An 11,831-nucleotide genomic window follows, 5' to 3' on the forward strand; every position below is an offset into this window, starting at 1 on the left:
CCCTCGGTGTGTCTTCGGAGGAGAGGAGAACAGGTGCACGACGAGGCGCATCACGCCGGGGTGCGTCATGCGGCGATTGTGCAGCGAGCTCTTGTGAAGTTCGTTTGTCTATATGTCTAAATGACGCCTAGTTACGTAGAGGGCACCCACCGGGAGTCATCCGCTTTCGAACGGATGTTGTCGCTGCTTTCCCAGCCCAGCTCTTGGCGTGTTGTTTCTTATCACGACGCTTTCCCTGGCCTCTGGTGAATGCGGGGCATCGCGGCCCTGTGGTGTGCCGCCTGCGGTGCCCGGGTGCAACAGGGCCGGTCGAGCGGCCGGCCATCGGTCGGCGCCGTGTGTCGGGGCCAGTTTTCTGTTGCGCACCTCGTCTGACCACTGTGTGGTCCAGTCGGGGAGGCGGCGGCGGGCCGCCCCTCCGCCCGCTCCGGCCGCCGCCAGCGAAGGACAGGTGACTCACGGCTCCGCTGCTCTCCCCGCGCCCTCCCCGCTCTCTCCGACCGTCTCACCTGCCTGGCCGGCGGTGGGCACAGTGGCAGCCACCTTAACATTGACCCAGTAGGGGCCGCCAGCGGCTGCCGCTCCCGCTCCCGGTCCGTCTCTGGAGTTTGTTTCCATGGCGACCAGGCATCGATTTCTGTCGTTAGATTTGGTGATGGGTTGGACTGGGTCGGGTTGGCGCGCTGCGAAGGCCAACGCAGTGGTGTGGAATTGTGTTCCATTTACCCAGCAGACCTTGGCTGAACGCATGTATTTAGGCCAGGAAGCGAGCCGCGCTATGCGCCTGGGAAACCACAATATTGTCCCACTAGGAACCGCCCGGGCAGAACAACGGCGCTCACTAAGAAGGCCAGTCTTCACCGCTGCCTGGCGCCACAAAGCTCATGCTGGAATGCAAGCTATCTGCTCCGAATCGCGTTAATATTACCTCTGGCAATGAGGCAGCCCGACGCTGGAGACGCTGACTCATGATACGTCATTGCCAGTCCATTGTATCACTTAACTCCATTTGGGGAGTTTCTAACCGCAGTGATGTCACGTCTAGCTCGTGGAATATCGCACCCAGGGGCATGTAAGACGTCACCGGCCTGGGGGGACTTGCATGCTGTGCCTCAGTTGCACCCGTACATGATTTTAGACAACACTTGTGCGGCAAAACTTTACAGCGTCATCAAAGTTTGTTTAAGAATAGCGTCTGCCTCACGCCAAGCCCCACAGCCGGCGCCATGCAGTTCGAAGTACTGCCGAGTTGAACAGACAACGGCCGCCGCCGCGCTGCCGCTCTATACACTGTGATACTGCGACCCAACGCCTCCCTGCTGCATGTGACGCTGCTCGCTCGAGGGAATGACGATAATAAGGCATAGCGCTGTCGCATGAGATTCCCGCTCAATTGTCGGCGAACGTCAAAAGCTGACATCACGTGTAGCAGAGCCTGGCGCGGCTCGCGAACGGCGCACGCGAGTCGGAGGTCCGGCTCCACGTGACTGGCCGGTCACTCCCGATCCCCTAATGGTTGGGGATTTTGTGTGAGTGGACCGTTACCACTCACCTGATGCTGCTGCTGAGATTTGCTTGAGAGCGGCGCTGCTGTATGGGGAGTGAGAGGTCCGCTTCGACGAGAGTCACGTTCACGGTCCAGGCTGCTGTACTGTTTGTAGAGAGCGGGCGCACGATGACTCGGAAGTCAGAGTCGCGCTGTTGACCACGTCATATATTCCACGGCAAAATAGCCCATGTACAGGTATGATTTTCCAGGCTGCATTAAGGATTGTCCAGACCAGCACAGCTGCTAAGCGCGCTACCTGTATCGGACCTAATGTCGGGCGTCCAGCATCTGCTTCAGAACCTGTTGTTGGATCGTCCAGTGACTGTGTGGTGACCGTCAAATATGGAGTGCCGGCCGGGCAGCTGGCTGACATGTCGCCAAGTCCCGGCCTCTGCGCATGCGTCGAACCGGCTGGTGGGGATCCGCCTGACCGAGCAAGAACGCTGCGCTATGCATTCTGAATCGCGTCTGGGATTGCATTGCGCCATATGGGCTGTCAGGCGGAAATGTATCTGTTCAGACGAGCTTTGGGTGACCTGTTTTCACTCAGCTGCGACCCGGAAGACTTGCACTTCCCATGCGAGCGGCGTCCTGGCCCGCCTGTTGCCAGCGGACCGACGGCGCTCTTGTGAGATTTATTAGGCCTGAGGATGATTTACGAGAGCCTTTTAGGAATGATGAGGCGAGGTGTCAATGCTACGAATTAAATAAATTGTGCGGTCTGCGGTCATCTTCTGGTGGGTGTGTTGGTCCGTACACAGCGTTTCGTCCAGTTAATACCCCAGCCGTTGTCAGATGTTCCTGAGTCCCGAGAAGGCCTGGATGGTGGTCGGTTTCAGTCACGCGTGCGTCACAGGCCCGAATTGTCTCCTTGGACGTTTTGGGAATCTTACCGGGATGTTCCGATGAAGACTAGCGTTTTACTACTGAGCTAACCTGGAGGGACGCAACATGGTTGAGGACGATTGCACACCAGGGGAGGGCAATAGTCCCGAACAATTCTTCCGTCCGTAATCGATTTGCCATCCGCTTGTCTGTTCCTCTCGGTGTTTCGGAACTTCATGGTTTTCATTGTTTCATTGTTTCCGTCCACGAGTTCCTGCTTAAAACTCGCGTCCTCTCCCCGCGCTTTTCTCGGGTTCCAGTGTGTGACGGTGTGTGTTGTCCCCACGCTTGTCCGGGGCTGTTGTGTCCGATCCGCTCGTTCGCCCCCAGGCCAGCCGTTGCGCCCTAAAACTTCGATAACCATCACGATCACCACGATCCCCGAGATCACGCCGGTCTCATCATCACGGGTTCCTGTGTCCGGGAGGGGAGGGGGGGAGTCTGTCTTTGGCACACGCTGGTGCCAGCCACGCCGGCCCGCGCCGGCCGCCCAGGTCTGACTGCGCTTCTTTTCGTCCACAGCCGTCGAAGGAAGAGCCGCCCAAGCCGCCGCCGGACAAGAAGTGTCCCTCGGAGATGCTGCAGCGCGCGCTGCGACACGCGCCGCCGTACCCGCTGGTGCTGACCCAGCCGAGCGGCCAGTACTGGGTGGACGGCACTGAGCACGACACGGCCGTGGACGCGCACGGCCAGCCCCTGCTGCCGGAGCACAGCTGGAAGCCCAAGATCGAGTGCGATGAGACGGCCAAGTGTTACCGGCGTCACTTCCTTGGCAAGGTGAGTCAGTGCGTGCGTCACTCAACGGCAGAGCGCACCGGTCCGCCAGCTTACGGGCGGGAGTCGGGCGGAGTCACGACTGCGCTCGACACGCTCGGCTGAGTCGGCCAGTCTGACACATCCAAGAGGCTCAGTCCGGCATGATTTCCCGGGGTTATTCGAACGCCCTTGCGGCATTTGGGCATTGGAGTACACGAGACTGCAGTTTGGTGGCTTCACACCAGGCTAAAGAGTATCACGGCTCTGGTCCGTGCGGCGAATTGTCTGTTCCGCCCCTCCCCTTGCTTGCGGCCAGCACTTCATTTGCTCGCGCGCGCCCCTCCAAAATCCCGGGGGATTCCGTCCCGCACGCTCGCAAAGCCGTGCAGCGCTCGCCACGCCCCGGGCCGTTGGCGGCGTGCGCAGGCAGCGGAGTATGCTGACACTTCTCCACGGAAGCTCTGGTCGGCAGCAGAGCCGCGCGTGGCGCTGCCCTTCTGCTGACAAATGACCCTTAGAAAGGTTAAGCAAAGTACCTGGCCTGCTGGGATTGCTCGAGGCTCCAGGTCCACTTTTAGCATTTTGCTGAAGCGGTAAGCCGGGCATGCGGGTCGTTCGACGGACATTCAGCCCGTGGGAGCGCTGTCGTGCAGCAGAGGCTTCAGTTCGACTGCGGGGGTCCATGATAATGTCCGATGCGCTGGTGGTGTGACGCAGGACGGCGCCGTACCCTCCCCCTCGCCGGGCTCGTCCACACGCAGTGGTGCGGTCATAGCACGCTGGGCCTCAGAACGGGGGATGAATCCCCAACTTTGGAAAATGTAACGTAACAACCAAGTGTTGCATGCAAAAGGTACTCTAAAGCAATGTTATCGCTCCAACTGGCGCGCCGGGGCGTTGAAGCGCGCTGTTGAGATTGCTGAAACTGCTGACCTTTTGCTGAGGCGTGCTCGCGTCCTCGAGGCGTTCTTCTGATCGCTCGTTGTTGTCAAGGCTAAGGCGGCGAACTAGTTACCGGCCAATTGTTTTGCTCGCTGAGGTGGACATTGTTTTCCAGTTACAGGCAATCCACTTGTAGATAATTATTGCTACTGAAGTACTACATCACGGAGATGCAATCTTCGTCTGCTACAACCAGCCACTTACAGTAATAGGGGTGCAGTGATATCTCCACAAGGCCTAGCTGAGTCTCCCCGCGCGTGGTGGCCGGGCTCTCCCGAAGCCGGTCGGGCTCCGGCACCCTGCCGGCGTTGATCAGGCCGCGGGCGCCGCCTGGCGGCGGTACGACCGGCCGGTGAGTCAGCGCCGGCGCCGCGCGGACGGCCCGTACCGCGGCCATCTGTCGCCGCCGGAAGGTGCGGCAGGGGTGGCGTCCCACCTGCTGCCGCTGCTCCCCACCCCCACCGTGGCCGTGCCGCTCGTTAATCTGGCGTTTCCGCGGCGGCATGCGGTGGCGATGAGTGCGTCGCTGGCCCGGCCGGATATCGCGCGCAGCCGACGGGGCGCGCTTCCGCCGTAAACAGAGGGGAGGGCGGCGGCCGGGGCGGGGACAGGCTGTCTCGACGTGCGTAGGGCGCCTCGTGTCAGGGGCCGCGGCGGGGTGCGGGGCGGGGACGCGCCACCTGTCAGACACACTGCCTGTCGCGGCGCTGTCCTAAACCACGCACGGCGTATTGTTTGACTGCCCCGGGTGGCACGCTCCACTTGGCTGTCACACCCGGCCGCTGGTCTGCGGCTGCTTTACGCTGGGTCATTTGTCTTCTGTGAACAGCGGGTGGTTTTAAAGTGTTGTTGCCCGGCATCCTGCGGAGACGCTATCTTCGACTGCGCGGTGCGTCGCCATGGTGCGCTGCTCTACATACCCTCCCGTGTTTTTGCCGGGACTTCACGGTCCACTGCATCGTTACCCAGATAGCACGCGGCCGGCACGCGTTTATCCTGCACGGCGTGCCTTAACGCGGTATTGGTATGGCCCACATAGCCTAATATGAAGCTGGCCTGATTGGTGAGGCGCGCTGCGCAGTGTCCACTGGTGCCGGCCGTGTCAGCGGGCGGCTATTGATCGCGCTCGTGCAGCGTCCGACTCTAAAACAACAGCCGGTCGGCGTGGCGACCCTTCAGACGCGTCCGGGAAGCGCTCCGGTCGGCAGCGTCCGAGTCGCTGGCTCAAGATGGCGAGAGAGGGAGGAACATCCCTCCGGCGGAGGCTGGAGAGTAGGGCAGTCACGGCTTTGTTTATGGTCGACATGAAATGATAGAACCCGGCGCTTAGCTCTGTTTTCTCTCAGTGCCGTGATATCGTGCCTGCGTTCCACGACCAGCCACTTTGGAGTGGACTCGGGTCAGTGGGTAATGCCGTCCCGCCTTAGGCAAACATAGTCTGGCGCTCAGCTGGTCCCCATGGCCGGCTTATGACCTGCGCGAGCCGCCTGCTACGGGACACCGTTGACCTGCGCGGGCCGCCTGGCACGGGATACCGCTGACCTGCGCGAGCCGCCTGGCACGGGACATCGCTGACCTGCGCGAGCCGCATGCCGCGGGACACCACTGACCTGCGCGAGCCGCCTGCCACGGGACACCGCTGACCTGCGCGAACCGCCTGGCACGGGATACCGCTGGTCTGTGCGAGGCCGCCTGGCACGGGACACCGCTGACCTGCGCCAGCCGCCTGGCACGGGACGCCTCTGACCTGGGCGAGCCGCCTGGCATGGAGCACCGCTGCCCGACCTCGTCTCCCGGGTGGCACCCGCTGCCAAGAATACGCTGAGCCCAGCCCCACTTTATGCAAAGCCGGCTGTCCGAATCGCGCTCCAGAATACCAAACACGGCTGCTGGGCGGGCGCAGCGCGGCGGCCGATCTGCCCCCGATCAGCCGGTGGACGCGGCGCCGGCCCCGCCGGCCAGCGGCGCACGCCTCCCGGCGGGCGGCGAGCGCAGTGTGTCACGGTCGTGGCTGGCGCGGTCACGCCGCGCGCGCCACGAGCGGGAGGAGGCGCCGTCGCCGCCCGCCGCGGCGGCGTGGGAGCCGCCTTACCGGCGCTGCCCCGCTGTCCGTCACAGCGGCTGAGCAGGGCCCGGCGCAGCGCGGCGGCCGGGTAACGGCGCGTCGCCCCGACCGCCGCTCCGACGGAGCGCGACCGGCAGGACCGGCCGCCGGCGACGGAGCGACGCGGCGTCGGCTGGGGCGCCACCGGCGCGCGGCACGCAGGCAGGACAGGACAGCAGGCACCCGAAGACGCCGGCGGAGGGGGGGGGGGGGCAGGGTCGCCGCCGACCTTCACCGTTTCTGAGCGGAATCTACGCCGCTGCCGTCCCCTCTGTCGGCAGCCTCGCCTCCCGGCCGGCGTCCGATGCCCTCGGCTGTCATCCGCGGCACGGCGGCCCCGATGCCGGTCACGGCGCGGCGACCGCCGACCCAGATCGGGAGGCAGCCTGGCCCGCCCGCTGACCGGCCCGTCCTGTCCCACAAGGCCGGCGGACAGCCGGGGGTGTCCGGGCCGACGGTTTTTGTGGCCGCCCGTGTCAGAAGGCCGCGCGCTCGGCCACGGGCTCTGCCTGGCTGGGACGCGGCCCGCCTGGCGCCCCGTCTCCACTCGCCGGCCGGCGCCTGGTCTCGCTGGCGAGAGGAGCCACCCGCCGCCTGGTCGGCTCCCTCCTACTCGCGTGAAATATGGTGGTGGCAGGCGCCGCTGCCCTTTTCAAATAGGTTGCGGCTGATGACCATGCTACGCGATCTATTTCGCACACAATGCCGGCCAGCGCCAACTGCGCACCACGCCTTAAATAGCCCGGGTGGATTGGATGCGCTGTGCGAGGCCTGACCGTGGCTGCGTGGTGCGGCGTCTAGCCCCCAGCGCACGGCATCAGCACGCGTCTCAGCGCACCGACTTTCGCCTGGGGATTACGCAACACCTCATTTGTGATCATCCGGCGGCTGGAGACGAGATATTTGTTACGTGTGGCGGATGAACGTGACCTATGAGGACGGCGGTGTCCGGTGTCGTCCGGTGTCGTCCGGCTGCCCCCCCCCCCCCCCCCGGCGCGATTCGGCCTGTTACGCTGGCGAGGTGACGAGCAGCCGACCGTAATGAACGGGGCTGGGGCTGATGGGCGGCAACAGATGCCGTTGGTAACAGGTGGTAACAGGAGGTCGAGATACCCGTCAGGCAGAGTCGGCCTTCCTCCTTTTCCGGGTTAAGCGTGCCTCATGATTCGTGTATTATGCTTTTGCCAACCGCGTCTGTGCATCGTGTGCTCTCGCATTTTAAACGCAGGCTATTTGGCAGAAATTATCCTTGGACTTTGCTCTCAAAAGCCACTATACGTCCCTTCCGAGCATCAGACAGCTGTCCCAAACGACGACGGCCACGGTGCCGGGCCGGGTTGTTTGGGCCCTGCAGTGGCGCCATCTGCGTCGGCCGGCCAGGTGCGGGACTGAGAGTGCCAGGCGGCCGTCACGGGCCCCACCGACCAGTGACCCGTGACCGGGGCGGCGGCCGCTTCCGTGTCAGAGTCGACGCGGGCGGGCGCGATAAGGGCGGCTCGACCTCGGAACCGGTCCGGCGAGGCCGACGGAAGGAGGCCGCGGCCGCGCCGCCACCTCGGCTGCATGCTCATGCCGCCCGCAAGCCTTGCAATCGTGATGGGCGGCTCGCCGGCCACCTGATGGCTCCCGCTCTGCCCACTCGGGGGAGGGAGGAGGGGTGGCCGAAACCAGGCGGCCAGCCAGGCTGGCGATGCTGAGAGGGTACGTGACTTACGCGACCTGCGGAGAGGGTACGTCCGTCCAGACGAGGCTTTGTTGGTAAGGGAGGGATGTGGCAGACGCGAGCCGCTCCAGATGCTCAGGAGCCTGCCGGGGCGCCTCACCAGGAGTCTGGCAGTGGTTCGGCTGCCCCGGCTGTCGGCCTGCAGGCCGATGTCCGACTCCTGACGAGCTGCGACGCCGCCGCCCTCCTGGGGACGGTTTTGCATCCACTGTGGTCTCGACGGGCGTGGTCTGGCCGGCTCAAACGTGCACCAAGCGGCAGCCGTGCGCCTGCCACGCCGGCGGTGACGCCGCGGCCCGGCCGGGAGCTGCCCGGGCTCGGCAGCTGGGGTCGATCGGCGGTAATCCGTCCGCCAGCCGGGCTCGGCCGGCTCCTGTGACCGGCCGCCTACTGCCGTCTGCCGACGATCGAGCCGCACCCCCTGCCCCAGCCGCCGGCGTCACGCGAGTGCACGTGCCCCGGCCGCCGCCACAAAGGTCTCGCCGCCGGCTCTGGCCGGTGGCGGTGGAGCTCGTTCCGGTGAAGAGGGAAACGGCAGGTCGTATGACGGTGGCAGTAGTACTTCGCAGAACGCCTGCAAAGGGCAATGGCGGTCGCAACAAGGTTCTGGTGAGCCGCCTTATCATTGGGGCGCCTCGAGTTGTTTTTGCGTGCGTTGTGTGGCCTTTTCCTGGGTTGGGAAGTGGATACAAAACACGAGCTTTGTCAAGATTATAACTTAGTACCATGCGGAGCTTAAGCGATAATAGGCCCCTAGGTTAATCTCTGAACACGCCTCTAGAACATCTGGGAAGCAAAGCATCGGCGATGGCTACCCGCGCGGCAAAAAAAATACAGGGCATCTAAAAGCCAACGCTAAGCGGTTTGCGCGGGTACCGTTGGCCCGGCGGCAAGTGCCGGCCCGGCGCGCCTCCGCACGTGCCGGTGCTACGACTGCAGGGACGCCCTAAGCTGCGCGCACGACCATGCAGTGGTCCAGCTGACGCTGTGTGCCGGCGGTTCTTGCACACGAGCCGCCGTGAGGGCACGGCCGGCCGGCCCGTGCAAGTCTTCCCCTGACCGCTGCCGCCAGTTGGCGGGACGGCCACGGACCGGCCGAAGCTTTGTTTTTAGAGAGGGACAGAGGCGGGCAGCAGCCGGGCTGACCTGCTCCTATGGTGCCGTGCTCTCCCGCCCAGGTGCTGCTGGAACTGACTCACTCTGGTGATGCGCTCTCCCCGCCCCGGTGGTGGCCGTGCTCCCCCGACCTGGTGGTGCCAGACTGCCCCGCTCCGACGGTGCCGTGCCCCCCCCCCCCCCCGCTCCCTAAGTGGTGCTGGACCGCCCCACTCCGATGATGTGCTCTCCCCGCCCTGGTGGTGCCGCGCTGCCCCGCTCCGATGGTGCCGTGCTCTTCCGCGCGGGCGGCGGCCGGGCTGCCCCACTCCGGTGGTGCCGTGCTCTCCCGCCCTGGTGGTGCCGTACTACCCCGCTCCGATGGCGCCGTGCTCTTCCGCGCGGGCGGCGGCCGGGCTGCCCCACTCCGGTGGTGCCGTGCTCTCCCGCCCTGGTGGTGCCGTGCTCTTCCGCCCTGGTGGTGCCGGACCGCCCCGCTCCGGTGGCGCCGTGCTCTCCGGCGCGGCCAGCGGGTCGGGCTGACCTGCATGCGGCCTCAGCTGACCCAGATGCAGCCGGCCGGCCGGATCCTCGTCTGCTCGGCACGCGGAGGCAGTGGGCCACGGCAACCCCCGCAATGTAGGCTAATTGAAGCGGGCCTGGTCGGGCCCGCCGCAGAGGGCACGCCTGTTGACCTGCACCGGCGGCACCTGGCCGTTTACGCTCAGAGAACGCGGGAGAGGAACGCTGGGACCGGGCCGCCGAGTAGAGGCGAATGTGGCGCGTGATGTGGAGCCGGCAAGCGGACTGTAAAGGGAGTTTTACTGCTCTTGGAGGGAGCCGAACTTTGCGTGGTATTTCACAGAGACGTGATTTGTCACTGTCTGTAGACTTGCATTGAGTATGCCCGTGAGCTATAGAGGCAAACGTTAAAGGATTGGAATGTGCAGCGGTTTGTTATGGTAATCGTGGACGTGGGCATCCTAGTAAACGGATGCGTGTGGCGCCTCCACCGGGCTGCTAATTACAATTGCATTTCGAGGGCTAGATGCATGCAGGACGGGGCTCAGTTAATTCAAATTTCGGGGGTCTAATGGCATGGCTCATCAAGGAAACAAGTTATGTTCTTATATGCTCATGCACAGTGCATTGCTACACACCCGTTGCATTTTGAGGTCACTATGCTGGAAATTGGGATAATTTGTTCAATGTAGTACGTTTGATGTGATTTGTGCAGCTAGTAGCGTTGAATCCATGCGGAATTAACACAACTTATGGCTTTAGCCATTGTGTGTTGTGCACTTAACCATCGTTGTTAATGAGTTTTTAGCCGTCCGTCTCATTGGCAGCGGCGCGCCGTGTCTGTGCTGTGTGCTTCCGCGTGCGCTCGCTGACCCTGACCCCAGCCGTCTGGCCGCAGGACCACATCAACTGGTACGGGAGGACGAGCTGCTGGGCCCCGTGGTGCTGTCCATCAAGCCGGAGCAGATGTCGTCCCAGGAGCACATGCGCCTGATCCTGCGGCTGCGCAGCGGCACCTGTCACGAGCTGGTGCCCACCTCCTGCCTGGGCCACGCGCCCACGCCGGCCAGCATGGCCAAGGTGAGCGGCCGCCGCCGGGCGCGGCGAGGAGCCCGGCGCGCCGGACCGCCGGCACCGCCACGCCGGTCGGCCGCCGGTCGGCCGCCGGCCGTCATTAGCGCTCGTTAGCGACACCGCTGCCGTCGGTGCCCGCCGCGGGCGCGCCGCCGACTGTGATTGCCATCGGACACAGGCCGTCGGCTCGGTGAGCGGCGGGCCTGGCGCGGCGGTGTGGGCAGAGCGGCGTCTCGGCCGCCGCTGATGGTGCGGGCCCGCGTCATGCAGGTCAGCAGCGCTGGTGCCCCGGCCGCCGCTGGTGGTGCTGGTGCCCCCGGCCGCCGCTGCTTGTGCGGGCCCGCCTCACGCAGGTCCATCAATCGGCGCGCTCGCTCCCCTTTGTCTGCCCACCCCTGGTTACGGTCGTGCCCTCCCCCCTCCCCCTATCCTGCCTCCCAGGCGAGTATCGCCCCGCCATCGGACCCCGGCTGGGGCGGGGCGGACCATCGATTCGCCGCATAAATTACCGACCCGGCCGATAACGGCTGCTCGGCCGTCCAGGGCTGGGTAGCATGGTAACGGCAGCCGGGCCTCCCCGGACCGCGTGGCATGATAACGACAGCAGTGACTCGAGGGCCGGGCGGTGTGGACCTCGGCTGGTGTCGTACTAAACCACACGGCGCGGTAAGCAGAGTCAAGGGCTGTTCCGGCTGGACAACGCGGCGGCCGAAGCCGCCGCCGCCGCGTGCTGGACGGCGTGTTAACTGTGGCTGGGGTCGCCTCCGGGCACGGCGTCGGTAGCCAGGATCGCCCCAGGCTGCACGGCGTGTTAACTGTGGCTGGGGTCGCCGCCGGGCACGGCGTCGGTAGCCGGGATCGCCCCAGGCTGGACGGCGTGTCAACTGTGGCTGGGGTCGCCGCCGGGCTGAACGGCACGGCGCCGGTAGCCGGGATCGCCCCAGGCTGGACGGCGTGCTAGCGGCACCGAGGGCGGTGTAGCGTGCAGTGAGATGCCATCGCCGCTGTGTGGGGGGCTTAGTGTGCAGGCGACGGGGGGCGGCGGCGCGGCTTTGTGCAGCGGGCAGCCTGATGGAAGGGCCATCGCACGAGGCGGCGGTCCGGCGACGTGACGCCGCGTGTAGCTGACAGTCATTGAGTAGTGCGCAGTTTGGTGGCGGGTGGCCGCGTGGCGCGGACAG

The 11,831-nt window shown here is 64.9% G+C and overlaps 1 protein-coding gene across 1 annotated transcript in view; it reads left to right on the forward strand.

The window, feature by feature from the left end:
• Positions 1 to 10,653, forward strand: part of LOC119096363 (uncharacterized) — a gene marked incomplete at its 5' end in the record, with an annotated part of 49,176 nt that extends 38,523 nt beyond the window's left edge. The window contains 2 exon segments of the mRNA XM_037219215.1: positions 2,957 to 3,211; positions 10,475 to 10,653. Coding sequence (XP_037075110.1) covers positions 2,957 to 3,211; positions 10,475 to 10,570 — 351 coding nt within the window.
• Between the last annotated feature and the right edge of the window lie 1,178 nt (positions 10,654 to 11,831).

This window comes from Pollicipes pollicipes, unplaced genomic scaffold, assembly GCF_011947565.3.
Source record: "Pollicipes pollicipes isolate AB1234 unplaced genomic scaffold, Ppol_2.1 Scaffold_4295;HRSCAF=5057_pilon_pilon_pilon, whole genome shotgun sequence".
NCBI classification, from domain to species: domain Eukaryota; kingdom Metazoa; phylum Arthropoda; class Thecostraca; order Pollicipedomorpha; family Pollicipedidae; genus Pollicipes; species Pollicipes pollicipes.